The sequence below is a fragment of the Cebus imitator genome, unplaced genomic scaffold (genome assembly GCF_001604975.1).
Source record: "Cebus imitator isolate Cc_AM_T3 unplaced genomic scaffold, Cebus_imitator-1.0 Scaffold10, whole genome shotgun sequence".
Lineage (NCBI taxonomy): Eukaryota > Metazoa > Chordata > Mammalia > Primates > Cebidae > Cebus > Cebus imitator.
The window spans coordinates 2,682,190-2,697,362 of record NW_016107325.1 but is presented as its reverse complement, the minus strand read 5'-3'; the positions used below and the strand labels follow the sequence as shown (position 1 = coordinate 2,697,362).

General features: G+C 35.6%; 1 protein-coding gene across 4 annotated transcripts in view; it reads left to right on the top strand.

Moving 5' to 3' along the window:
- CCDC148 (coiled-coil domain containing 148) overlaps positions 1-15,173 on the top strand; it is a 200,835-nt gene that overhangs the window by 42,534 nt on the left and 143,128 nt on the right. For all 4 annotated transcript variants that reach the window (XM_017547333.2, XM_037745317.1, XM_017547342.2 and 1 more), the window contains 2 exons: positions 10,254-10,392; positions 12,598-12,804. In XM_017547333.2, coding sequence (XP_017402822.1) covers positions 10,254-10,392; positions 12,598-12,804 — 346 coding nt within the window. The remainder of the gene's footprint in view (positions 1-10,253; positions 10,393-12,597; positions 12,805-15,173) is intronic.

Here is a 15,173-nt window from a genome sequence, read left to right as displayed (position 1 = left end):
TGCAAATCTGAATAGAGAGCTTTCCCCTCTTACCACACTGCTTCAAGGATATACACATTCCAGGATGCTGGTAAATCAGGTTGAGTACTAGATCAGTGCTGTTTCATAGAAATATGATAAAAGCTGCATGTGTGAGCACATACATAATTTTAAGTTTCAAGTTGCTGTATTAAAAAATTAAAATAAGATGAAATTTTATTTTAAAATGTATCTTATTTAATGCAACAGTTCCAAAATATTATAATCTCAACATACAATCAATATTTAAAAATTAATGAGATATTATACATTCTCTTTTTTCATATGAAGTCTTTGAAATCTGGTCTGCATTTTATACTTACAACACATCTTAATTTAGACCGCGACATTTTTAAGCCGCATATGGCTAGGGGCTAACATCTTGGATAGCACAGCTTTAAAGGATGTTCTCTTTTACTAAAACACATTTTAAAAACAATTCGACTACAATTGAACCTCTTCCTTTATTCAGTGTTTTTTTTTGAAGCTATTTAGATTCTATTTGGGCTGTATTTCATCAGTAATATGAAGAAAAGTTTAATTGCTTGTTTGAGACTCAGATGAGGCTGTGGCTTTAATTTCCTAACATTTGGATGAATTAATCACATAGATGAGACATAATTGTCTCATGCTCCATTTAGCTATGTCAGATTTGAAGTCAATATGTGGAAAAAGCTATAGAGTAATAGCAAGTGATTTCTACTTTATTGTTTGATAGGTATATTACATTTTATAATGTTAGTTCACAATTAATATTCTATTATTATTCGAGGTCTGAATCTGAATGCTATTTAAAATCCACAATGATGTAACAGTTTAGCTCCTCTGTATGTACATTGCTGATGCCCATAGTTTTATATTTTCTCAACTAAATTATTTCAGTTTACTGTGCTTGTTAGTAGCTTTACTCATTAGTAATTTTCAAGGTAACTATTTATTGCTCTATGAGCTTTCCCTGTTATGCATATTTCTCCTAATACTGAAATAATTCTATTTGTTAAAGAAAATTTTAAAAATACAGTTAAGAAACTAGAGATGAAACTAAAAATTAATCTAAATTTCCAACACTCAGATACATCCTTTGGTAACATTTTTTATATTTCAGATGTATGAATGTTGTTTATAAAAATGAAAAAATATATATATACACATATCTACTGTTTTATTCCTGTTTTGAATCATACCAGTGTTATTCCTTTTTTCAATAAATGTTTACTAAGCTTCTTCTATAATTTGATTAATATATTAAATATTCTTTTACAACATCTTTTAACATTAGATGGATAGTATTACCGTGTATAGTTGTATCACATAAATTTAACCAATTTCCTATTTTTGGACAATTATTTTTACCACATTTTGATAATTGTTTTAAAAACTTGGAATAGGCAATTTTGTCACTATATTTTGGGTAATTCCATAATTATTCCCTTAGGATGAACTCCTACTGCTGAGTCAAAGGGCATGAAAAATTCTTTTTTAACTCTTTAAATATTGTTTATATGTATTACCATTTGAAATTATAGCAATTATTATACTAGCCACTAGATCTTGTTATTTTTTTTTCAGACTGGATTTTTTATGATTTTAGGTTTTGGGGTACATGTGCAGAATGTGCAGGTTTGTTACATAGGTATACACAGTGCCATGGTGGTTTGCCACATCCATCACCCCATCCTCTACATTAGGTGTTTCTCCTAATGCTATCCCTCCCCTATGCCGCTACTTCCTGCTATCCCTTCCCTAGCCCCTCACCTCCCAACAGGCCCCAGTATGTGATGTTCCCCTCCCTGTGTCCATGTGTTCTCACTGTTCAACACCAACTTATGAGTGAGAACATGCAGTGTTTGGTTTTCTGTTCTTGTGTCAGTTTTCTGAGAATGATGGTTTCCAGCTTTATCCATGTCCCTGGAAAGGACATGAACTCATCCTTATGGCTGCATAGTATTCCATGGTGTATATGTGCCACATTTTCTTTATCCGGTCTATCATTGATGGGCATTTGGGTTGGTTCCGAGTCTTTGTTATTGTGAACAGTGCCACAATAAACATACATGTGCCTGTATCTTTATAATAGAATGATTTATAATCCTTTAGGTGTATACCCAGTAATGGGATTGCTGGATCAAATGGTATTTCTATTTCTAGATCCTTGAGGAAAAAGTCTAAGACTTTTGGTAGCATTGGTAAATTTCCTTCTAGACAAATACAAACAATTTATGGTCTCATTAGTAGACTTTATATCATTTGATTCATCTGTACTTGGAGATCAGGGCATTGGAGATTGCTGTCATGTGTGAATATCATCAGTGTCATGTTCATATTCTCTTTCTCTCTCTTTTAATATTTATTTGTGTAGCACAGTTCTTTTACTGTCCTTATGTGAAAGTTTTGCTAAAAGAGAAATCTATGCGTAATTTTTATAATAAACCTGACTTTTCCCTTGTTTCAAAATAAACCATATACTCTATGGCTAATAAAGATGAGATGGGTAAAAGTCAGCATCAGAAGGCAACACTCAGGAAACATGGTGTGGCTTCACGTAACTTTCTTTAAAAAATATGTGAAATAAAAAATGCTTACATATATGACCATTCTTGATGAATACAAAACAGAAGAAAGAGAGGGAAAGAGGCATAATAAGTAACTGAAATTTACTTACTTGATGAGGTCACAAGTTAAAACATTGGAGCCATAATTCCCACGTGGCATTTTTCTCTGAGAATGAAGTGTCAGAGCTGTTGGAAAGTTTCAGTGCCTGGACATGCCCAGTCTCAGGTTCTACACTTCCCGTCTGGGTTGGTTGTATGCCAAGGGTGATTAATAAGGGAGAAGTTCCCAGAAACAGAAGCATTATTACCTGATCTTCCAGTGTTCATGTAGTCACATTATTTAGCTGACCCCTCACCCAGCATCCTGGGTCACTGCAGCTTCCGTTTTCTCTTATCCAAGTTGATGTTGGGGTTTAGATTTTTGGAAGGAGTGGGTGTGGACCATGATTTTATTTTTGTCACATATCTTTAGTAGCTTTCTCTTAAAATACATCATTCATAATAACTACTTTATACACCAGAAACCACATTTGGTGTTTATTCAACCTATTTTGAGTTTGTTGTGGGAATAAAACATTTTAAATTCTCTGGGCTACAGTGGAATACATTTTATCAAGGGGAAAAAAAGGTTTAATTTCTGCAGGATACCCTCAAAAACTAGTCTTGGCGTTTGCCTTTGCTTAGTTATATTTACTTGCATGTTATGTATTTGTAAAAAGTATATCTAGGTATTTAAGAATAGTGGTTTAAATTCCTAGTTTAAGTCTTTATTAGTAATATAACTTGCCTTTTCGGTGTAATTGTTTTTAGCTAGAGACTACACAATGTAATGGTGCATGAGGCTACATTTTCAATACTCCAGGAAACTGAAAGATCTGGGATTTATATCATGAAGGGGTGAAAGTCGTTTATAAGGGGTTTCTATTCTTCACTAAGTGTGAAATCAAATTAATTTGCATAAATATCATTGAAGAAAATGGAAACAGCAGTTTGATGGATTTGTGTCTAGGACAATTGACATTTGTTGTTGGATAATACAGATAGAATGTATTGTAAAAACAATAAGATATGTGTAGCTATAAGCAAAGGCAAGATTAAAATTTCTATGGACGAGATTGTCAACTTTTAACATGAGAAGAATTTTAACACCTATTTTATATAACAAACCAGTTGTTCATAACAACAACTTTTCCCTACTCTTCATACCTTGAAGTCCAATTACAGTTAAAATATAATCTTTTGAGGTAACCATAAGAACTGACACTATGGAGATGAGTAATGTAAGAAATTGTAACTACCCCATTCCCAGGTTTATGTTTATTTGCCATATTAGTGTGTATCAGAAAACATAAAGTTGAACATTGCTAATGTCTAAAAAATAAACTGAAAAGAATCATCACTCTTTAAATTCATTCTTATAATTTCTTAATGATCACTCATAGTTGGTTTGAGATGACATTATGACATTTCATGTGGCAATTAAAATTTCAGAAGATCTTACGATGGTTAATTAAGATTTTCCTCATCCTGCCCCAAAGAAGTAGGCCAATTTTATTACTCTTGCTTTTGGACCTGGAATATTGAGTCATAATGGCTATATAAGATAATTTTATTTAATTCAACTTTACTGCACTTTAAAATGTCCTTGCCCCCCCAAAAATGAAGAATAAAATGGTAACCTGGAGACAGATTTTGGCTCAATATAGGGATTTAAAACATAGAGCAAATAACGTATGTATAGATGATCTTGTCTCACTAATTCTATTCGTTTGAGTTTGAGGGGGGTTTTTTGGTCTTAAAAATGGCCTTTGTGTTGAACATCATTCGTCTGCCCACAATCAGCTGCAGAGTATCCATCACTTTAGATGCTGGTCTCTCCCTACATTGGGTCTACATCTCGTTTATCTCTACATCCTTTCAGAGTACTTTTCTTCCAAAGCAATATTAGGATGCTGTGTTTAAAAAGTCATTTTTCTCTTTTTCAGTTTGCTATCAATTAGGTTATCTTTAGCTATAAGAGAATACCCAATCCAACTCAAAGTAACTTATATAATAAAGCAATTTCTTATTTAAAAAGAAGTCTAGAGATGGGGAAGTCCAAGTACAGGGAAGTCTGGTGTTCTGCGTTCTCTTGCCCTGCCTTCCTGCAAGTTAGATGACTTCCTGCCAGACAGTTCGGCATAACAACATCAAAAAGCAAAGAGGGACCTTCCTTCTTTCTTTATGACTCTTTTTAATAGCTCAGAAACCTTTGCCCCAGAAGACTTCCCCTCATGTTTCTTTGGCCAGAATTGGATATTTTGTCCATGTTCCTACCAAACACGTGTTAGAGAAACAGGAAGCTTCCGAATGGGTGTTTGTGAATCTCTGAACATCAATCCAGTTTCACTGCCAGGGCTGGAGATGGGGCTCACTTTTCCTGAAGCAGAGCCGAGCATGGATGGAGGAGAGTGGATCCCAGCCTCCTTTGGGAGGCCGAGGTGGGAGGATTGCTTGAGCTCAGAAGTTCAAGACCAGCCTAGGCAACATAGCATGACTCCGTCTCTACTGAAAATCAAAAATTAGCTGAGTGTGGTGGCACGTGCCTGTAGTCCCAGCTGTCTGGGAGGCTAAGGTAGAAGGACTGCTTGAACCCAGGAGTTCAAGGCTGCAGTGAGCCATGGTCTTGCCACTGCACACCAGCCTGGGTAACAAAGCAAGACCCTGTCTCCAAAAAGGAAAAAAAAAAAAAAAAAAGGAAAAGGCTATTTTATCTCAGTTATGCTATTTCAAAACTTCCACTAGAAAACTACTGGTGAATGGATGTTTCAGAGACAAAGATGCGTTTACGAGACTTGCCATTATCCCCACTATTCTACCTCCAAAAAATATACATTCTAAGTAAAAAAAAAAAAAATTAGATTTCTATATAAACTACTCTAAAAACATCTAAGTAACAACAATGTGCTTACTATTTGGAAAATAGCAATTTTCCAAATACATTTCCAAATAAATGGCTTAGCCTCCCATTCTGACCAGATTCCCAAAGCCATCACTTTTCGAACTCTACTATCTTTTCATCTTCTTTCAGAAGAATGAGGCTTTGGAATTTGGCACAAGCTTTGGCTTTACCCTATAGGTCACTTATTTATTTTTATTTATTTATTTTTTTGATTCTTTGTTTCAATGGATTTTGACCTTGCCTTTGAAAGTCCACTTTATCCTGGTTGTCAGCTTCCAGCTAAGTAGGCAGACTGATAGAGCCAGGGACTATGGAAATGGGAACGGATCTCTGAGGAAGAGAAGATGCATACCCAGGGAAGATCTGAGGAGTGGATTCTGTTGGTCAGAAATGGGTCTGGGAGCAGGGAACCTCCTGTAAACCAGACTGAAAATCAGACATAGATTTATATTTGGACAGTGGGCCTGAGCTGGGATCATTGGTGGATGAAGAAACCAGGCTGAGCAAATTGGGTATTTGGATGGTTCTGTCTTAGAAAACATTGAAAGGTGAAGTCAAATTGTGTATTACAGGGAGTCAGACCTGATGCAGCCAAGCAAGAGGATGGTTTCTCATCCACATTAATTGAATGGTGGCTCACTGCACTCCAAACTCAGGTCAGGTTCACTATTGCATCAGCTAGCTTCGGAGGCACTACCTACCATTTTGCCTGGAAAGCACCCTCACTCTGAGAAAATGTAAAACAACTTTCAGCCAGTTTGTGAGCATGATGTTTGGTTTCATAAACTTGTTTCTGTTGTTAAAGTACCTGTTACCTTTATGTGTCATGTTTACCACCATTGCTTGTCCTCCACCCCTAAATTTATTTGAATGTCATAGAACCAGAACCCAAGGAAACTGGTTTAAACATGGCTATGAGGAACACTAGTAGCTAAGTTAATTGTGAGTCACTTTAGGATTTTTGGAATAATTCAAACAGGTAGAATTAGGGAGACAATTGGCCTGGGTCAGGGTGAATTATACAGCTCTGTTGTTTTCTGAATTATCTCTTTTGTCTCACTTCCTGAGAAATCAAAATAAAATGATATCTGTGGTCAGATACCATATTGTGGGGCAGGGGATGGTGAATGAGAATTGAGTGGTAAATACCTCACCTTTTTGTAGGCTGAAATTCCCTGAAGTGTTAGAAGTACTCAATAAACCCACAGATTGTAAAATCTTGGCAGGCCATGATAAAGATGAATATTGTAAAGCACTTTAAATTAGAAAGTTTAGATGGACAAAAAGGAATAGAAATTGCAGATAACTGCTAAAGATTTTTTTGTCTGAAGATTTTTTTTTGGTAAACTGTGAAAAGCTTAGGGCAATTTAAAAGTTTTCTTTAAAATTTTCTTTTAACATTATAGTCATTTTTCAAATTCAGAAAGTAGATAAGCAATCAGAATATTTTTCACTGTCTATGTAGTTTAGCTAGTTCTATCATTAGAATCACCAGCAAAGAAGCTGAATTCAACAAGGACTTTGAAAGGTAAAACTTAACCTTAGTCTCAACTATTTTATATAGATTTTTTTCTGCACAAGAAAAGATGAAGGTTTGATTTAAAAAGTGTCCAGATTTATGTTTAGAAATGCAAATATATTGAATTTGATTTTATTTTTGAAGCTCAAAGTCCATGTTCCTCAGAATTGGCTACTTTGTTATTGTGAAGAGGCTACTGTGTTTAAATATTCTTCTTAGATTTTTACTATCCAAAGGCTTGGTGTATATGTAGGGTATGTATGTAGCTGAGGGAGATTTGTCTCTTCCTCACATGCAACATTTAATGGAGATGCAGGCTGTACCATTATTACCGCCTATGTGAATATTTGCTCCAATATTTAAGGCTGCAGCTCTGGAAAATGCTATAAATGCATAACCTAAAAATAATAATATTGTGAATATTTATATATCATTACCTTTAAGCATGTTTTTAAATTTTTATTCTACATTTACTAAAAAATGACTTGCAATTTGAGTAATTTTGGTAACTGGAAAAAACTGGTAGCATGTGAGGCTTCTAAAATCAACACAAAGGTCAAAATGGATATGGTGACAGTCCGTGGCATGCTTGCTTTGAAATATCTGGCTTTAATGTTTTATGATCATTTCATATGTTTTAGTGGTTTAATATTGTCACTAAAATGGCAGCTAATTAATACATTCATGCAATGTATAAAAATGCACCGAGTGCTGCACATTCTCCTGCTGCTATATTTATTCATAGCAGTGTACACTGCTTAATGTGTGCTTCTATTTGGAAAGCATTTTTGTACATGTTTGCCATTTGCACTTTCTCCTTGAGGACAGCCACAGTCTTGCACTGCCACTCAGTGTGAGGTATCATCAAAGAAATTAATTTAGAATTACATCTCCATTTACCAAAAGATATAAACTATTTTTGAAAATTATGGGTCAGATTGCTTGTAGATTATTTTAGGGTAGGTTCTATTGAAACAAACCTGAGACAGGGATTCCTAAACAAGAGATTTGTTGGGAGGTGCTCTCAGCGGGAGGGCTGTGAAGGAAGCCAAATAGAGGAGACGAAATGTGTGAGCAAGAAGGTGTCAGTGGAGACTGGCCACGGTTTGCTCCCAGTACAAAGGTATCATAGAGTTGATCCTCTCTGAAGGCAAGTAGGCTGACTTTCTGTACCTCCCAGTAAGTCAGTCATTGGTTATGGTTGGCCTTTCAGAGAGGAAAGCCTCCTTGAAAGAGGATGGGAGAGGCAGTTCCCACTTGGTCCAGGGCAATTCTCCAGAGAAGGAAGGGGCATCTGTGAGTTATCTGCCAAGATTCACAGCATCTTGATGATGGGAATTCCACTGAATAAAGGTGATCTGGGTGTGGTACCAACAGCATCCATTATATAGTCGAATCACAATTTAGAGGAACAGAGAACGGATTGGACCTAGCTTCTATTGCTTCCCCCTTCCCAAGGTACACATACCCGCACATTCACATTTATAATCAAATACAGGTGGAAATTCAAACTTTTTTCAAGTTCCTTTGATTAAAAAAACATTTTATAAACATTAATGAGGACATGGACTTTAGTTCTATTTTTGTTTGTTGTTTGTGGTATGGTAATGCAGAATTTTTGTGGCTAACTCTGTTATTAAAATGCATTTATGTTAATGTGAATGAAGATGGGCTTCTTGTGAGAGGACCTGTGATATTGTCCATGAAAACCTGAGGGTGTTTTAAATGCCAAGTTTACTCAGGCAAACCTTTCTTCTGGCTTAATACTCCTATTTGTACTGCTTTATTTGCAGAAGCCTTTGTCTGTACATGCATAACTGATTCAGACAGGACTGAACACTTGGTGTGTTCAATGAATTCATTTCCAGGTTTCTCTGCAATAAATTATTATGTCATACTGAAGAACTGTAGAATATTCCTCTTCCTGGTAGAACACCCCCAACTCTTTTTTTTTCCCTATTATGAAACAGAAAGGATTTTTTTTTTGAAAAAGAATTTTTCTCTCTTGCTACTTATCAGAATAATAAACTTGTATGAGAACATTGGAATTCCCATTAATATCACTGATTTAAGAGGTGTTTTATTCTGTTTTAAATTGTCAAATATTTTCCAGGGGCATGGAAGATATATAAGAAATTCTTTGAATTGCATAGTTAACTTTAGAGTATAAGACCATTGATATAGTAGAAATAAACAATGACAAGTCTCCTCTTGGATTAAGAAGTATTTGTTGCTAATAATATTCCCCCTGATTGCATTTGTATTTGATTATTCTAATTTATTAAACAGTAATAATCATATGCAAAATAAACTCAGAATATAAAAAGCTATTAATTCAGTTTAGAGTTCCAGCTGATATTGCAGACTTTTTACTCTGCACAAGACTTTGCTAATACTCTATAAAGAATTCAAACTAGGGTGGTGTCTAGGAGTGTTCTGATATGGAAAACGCCTTTTGGAGCATAGTGGATATGTTATTGGGAAGGTGACTTGAAGGTATCCTATTTATAAATCATTTCTTTAGTAGTTTTAATGCCGTTGGTTATCTTTTACTACCAATATTTAGTATTGCCTTTATGAAGCACTAAATAAAAGATAATTTTAGATTTTCTTTTGAAGTGAAACCTTAAATAAATAATTTTAGATTTTCTTTTGAAGTGAAACCTTAAATAAATAATTTTAGATTTTCTTTTGAAGTGAAACCTTAAATAAATAATTTTAGATTTTCTTTTGAAGTGAAACCTTAAATAAGTCTCTTCCTCAGTTTGTCTTTATTTTCCTTTACATAATTGCCCATTTAGCTGTCTACGTTTATACTTTTCTCCAGTTTAGACATAGGAACCTTGTTGAATAAATAAAATTCCTTTTTAATCTATATACATAATCATTTATTTTCTAATGTTTATTTCATTCATTGATCATGATTTCTAAAATATTGTTATAGGCAAGATAGAATAAATATTTTAAAAACACTGTGTTTCATCAGACTTATTTGAATTATGCCTGACACTCATGGCAAGACCAAATAAAGAATTGAAGGAACCCATTGCATTAGAATTTAGAAACTCTTCTGAAACAGACATTAAATTTGGCTAATGTATTTTAAAAACACAGAAACCTCATTTTGCATCATTACTGTCACTTGCTAATAGCTTGAACAGTTTGAGTCCTTCAGACTTCATGACTGCTCAATAATACATTGTAACATTTTTATTGCTTCTAGAAACTGTCAACTAAGTGAAGAAGAACACTGGATTTACCAGGCTATTTTGGATCAGTACCCTGGATATCTCTTTGGAAGAAGGACTCTGTATCTGGACATGTTACAAAGATATTTTCCTCACAAATCTAGGCATGATTTGGTGAGTGTTGGACCTACCTACATCCTGGCAAGTTAAATCGTTTTAGTAGTCAATAATTATTAAGCATGTACATATATTTTAAATGGGTCTTTAAAAATTATTTTTTTCTTACATGCTAGAAAATAATAGGGTTATATAATAATTTGAAAGCCTGTACAGGTCATTTTTTCAAGTTTGTCCTGTCCATAACGAGGTGGGCGACCTCCTCAGACAAAAGTCAGTCTCTGTGCCTACTTGCTGCAGAGATCTTCACTGTGGTCCCACGGCTGCTCTGTTAGTATTTGACTCCCGAATGTCTGTGTAGCCAGATGCTCACCTTCAAGGGGCTTTGCCATCTCCAGGTCTTGCCTGAAAGTGAAATGTCTGCTCCTCCATTCACAGAGCCTGCCCCACCTCAGTCTTTCTAGCCACAGGGAGGCCAGCACTTGCGCTGGGGCTGGTACTTTTATCTCTTTCCCACCACTAGAGCTCTGCTTGATCCTCCTAGATGGATCTGAAACACAAATACCCCAAATACAGAACTCAAAGATGTGACTGAGATTTTCCTAAAAAGGAACTGGGAAATCACTGTTTTATTTAAGTTTCATTCTTTAGTCAACAAGAACTCAAGGACAAAAAAAACAGAAGTTTCCCTGTCACCAATTAATTTCACAGTAACTCACCTTATAACATGCATGTAAACAAAAACACAGACTTTTAATTTTTAAATGCTCCATGCTATAGCATCTTATAATGTACTCTGCCTTTTTGTAATTGTTTTAGATTAAGCAAGTAACAACAATTCTCACATGTATATTGAAGTTACCATATATTAGTCACGTGGAAATTCCTGGAACACACATAACAGTGGATGAGAAAAATACTATTGTTATCCTTAGTTTTAGATGAAAAAACTGAAGCAAAGGTCACACAGCTACTGTGACCATTTTCTCCCATCCTCTTTCATCCTCTTCACCCCTCCCCCTTCACTTGGTAACAGATACCTGTTATATAATAAGTAATTCACTCTGGATTTTTAAACAACTTTCATTTATTAAATTAGATCTTTCCTTTTGTTCCCTATTGATTCTATTTGCTTCTGTGACAAGTTGTCTTTTTTATTATAACTTGTCCATTTTTATATTTTCCTATTATAATGATAAAGATTTTTACATTTACTTCTTACATTAGATTAATTAGCATCCATTTCTGTGTGGTGTATTCTTCCTTTCTTAATGTTTGACAGATATTAAGTATATTTTTGGCTTTATAAAACAAAGCTGAGGAGTTTACAGAACAGATTTTAGTAGCTAATACGTTTAAGTGAGACCAAGTAAGTGGTTTTACTGTGTACTGAATTAATCATACTTCAACTGTTATTTTAGGTGGGATGTACCTTATCCCGTTTGCTAGCTGCTTTTCTCACAGCTCCTAAGGGTTAAATAATGTATTAAATTCAGAGTCGTGGTCTATACTGGCAAAATAAAGATTTATTTAGATCAGTGACTCTCAACTTTGGAAGACACACCTTTTTCTGGGGAGCATTTCAGAATTATCCACCGAGGCTTTCCAGGCTACTCAGGTTCCCTCCATTCCTGTTCTCCCCTGAAGACTCTGCTACTTCCCATGGTTGAGATTCAATTCCAAAAGGAGGTACTGCTGCTGATGTGAAAATGCCAGGTCCCTCATGAGCATAGGATGGGAAGGGCTCAGTGCCATTGCTATTACTACTTTAAGTTTAGGCATCCTAACATCTGAATGTCACAGTAATTAAGGGTAAAACTTGAGTTTTCGGGATTTATGTAGCAATTTTTACATTTATTAGCATTTTGTCTAAATGAAACACTTGATATAGTTGTTAAAATACCAAAATTGATGTAAAGATGGGGTATTTTAAAAGCTATATATAGGGAAAATGTTGCTTTCTGCTCATAGAATCATTACCATTTAGAAATAAAAGTAGTGTTAGAGGTTACCTGATATACCTGCATCCTATATGAGGAAACTAAGGACTTAGAATCATTAAATGACTTGTCCTCAGTCACCAATTAGCCACAGGCTCAGAATTTTGGAGGTAGTACCTGGTTTCTGGTTGCTGTATTTATGATGAAGATATTTGACTCCCAGCTTTTCAAAATATTTGGTTATAATTCATTTCTATAACAATGACACAAAATATAAGCTCATTTTCATAAGGGTAAGTATCCACCCTCTGTTACTTTTCAGGTTGAACATGAGAAATATTGTGACCGATATCGCTTTGCTATGGAGCAGCGAAAGATCCTGATAGCAAATTGGAATAAAAATAGGAAAGACTTTATACAGAAGGCTATGGTGACACTGATTGAGGCTTGTACAACTCATGAAATGGAGAGTACATTGGCTAAGGACAAGAAAAAGCAACAGGAATTGTGTGCTGATCTGAAAGCCAAGGTAAGATGCTGTACAGGTATTTCAGCATTTGCCTGGATATTGAAGAATCTATTTTTCCCTTTTGTTCAAACTCAACCTAAAGTTTACTTTCTATTAAAAAAAAAAAAAGCCTATCTTGAATAAACCTGTTAGGTTGAACTGTATAAAACTGCATTTCTTAGGTCAAAAACAGTCAACAATAAATACAATTTCACATGGTTCAACTGAAAAGTTACTATAACAGGATGTTAATATTGAAGTTTTGATTGAGATATTCAATATTAACCATAGACACGCACATCAGATGGAGGTGCTGGATGAAAATGCAGGTGTAATGGTAAAGTAACTGTCTGATGCTGATTCAAAGACTCTTGGACTTCTCATTCACATGAGAAGACAGCAAAAAGTTCAAGTGAGAAGGAGGAGAGAGGCTTCATGATGACATACATTCTGGCAGCTTGCAGGGCTGTGTGTGAGTCCTCAGCAAAATGTGGGGGAGTAGACAGGGTTTTCCTCCTCCTCAGACCCAGAAATGTCTAGGGAGCTGGATTGAGGGTGGCTTGGGAGTTGGTAAGTAACCCTTGCTTTTAGAAGGATTGAGGACTGGTGTGATGTTTAGAGGGAAGTAGAGGAGCTGCCTCCGAGGCAGAACTGTAAGAGTGGCTGCTGTGTTGGGAACAATTGCATTCCCCAGGAAGGTCACAGTGCATGAGTCCTGGAGGACTGATGTGGATATGGCCTCCCCAGGAGTGTTGGCCAGGGCCATTAAAAGCAAATTGTATTGACGAATAACATACTTGAAGTACACAAATCTTGAATTGGTAAATGATATGGTAGGAGGATGATGCAACAAGAAATTTTATTTGCTTGATAGAAAACAACTGGCAGACTAATTAAGCTATACCAATTAAGAGCATATAAAACAAATGTCTCTGTTTTAAAACATTAGAGGAAAAATCTTTCATATGCATTTTTTAAAAGATAAAAAGGTATTTATTTCGACATTGCACAAGCTTGAGACCTAAAATGAATGGGAACTGCGTCAAGGCTGATCTGTCATGGGCTACAGTGCTAAGACATGTTTCTCCTCCATCTTCAGGCTGATAAGAAAGACACAGGGTCCAGAGGCCATGACAAGTTATTGTGTTCCTAGTTTTCCTAATATTCATTTTGCACATATTATCATTAGCTCTTGAGCTATGCTGAAAGTTATATTTCTTTGTATTGTATTGCACTGAGGTAAACATACATGTAGTAAAATACACAAGTGCACAGTATTTATGTATGCATTTGGATGAAGTTTTATGACACACGCACACCCATGGAAAACCACTGAGATCAAAACCTAGAATGTTTCCTGCAGCTCAGGAGGCTCCTTCATGCCTCTTCTCAGTAAATACAGTCCCCACCTGTAGCCACTATTCTGACTTCATGACCATAGATTAGTTTTGTCTACTTTGAACTCCGTATAAATCAAATGAGATATAGATAGTATATAGTCCTTTGTACTTCTCACACTTGTCATATCTGTTTCATCTTTGTGGCATGTTACAGCCATTTGTTCTTCTTTATTGCTATGTAGTATTTCATAGTATAAGTTTTCCTACTGACAGAAATTTGAGTCATTTTCAGGTTTTTGTTATGATAATGGCACTATCAACGTTCTTGAACATGTCTCTTGGTGGACATATACATTCATTACTATTCGATAGATATTATACTTAGGAGCAAAATCACTACATTATAAGACTCAGATGTGTTTAGCTTTAGTATATACTACCAAATAGTTTTCCAAAGTGGTTATACAAATTTGCAACCAAATTCAGTTGCATCACATTTTCCCAACATTGGTATTGCTAATCTTTAATTTCATCTGATGTGGTGACTGAGTAGTGGTACCTTATTTTGGTGTTCATTTGCACTTAGAATAAAGCTGTCTAGCATCTTTTCATATGCTTATTAGCCATTTGGATATCCTCTTTTGTGAAAACCCCACTCAAATCTTTTTTTTTTCCCATTTATTTATTTTATTGCATTTTACGTTTTGGGGTACATATGAAGAACATGCAAGATTGTTGCATAGGTACACACGCGGCAGTGTGATTTGCTGCCTTCCTCCCCATCACCTACATCTGGCATCTCTCTCCTTGCTATCAATCCCCAGCTCCCCACCCTCCACTGTCCCTCCCCTACTTCCCCCCGACTGAACCCAGTGTGTAGTGCTCCCCTCCCTGTGTCCATGTGTTCTCATTGTTCAACACCCACCTATGAGTGAGAACATACGGTGTTTGATCTTCTGCTCTTCTGTCAGTTTGCTGAGAATGATGGTTTCCAGGTTCATCCATGTCCCTGCAAAGGACACAAACTCATCGTTTTTGATGGCTGCATAA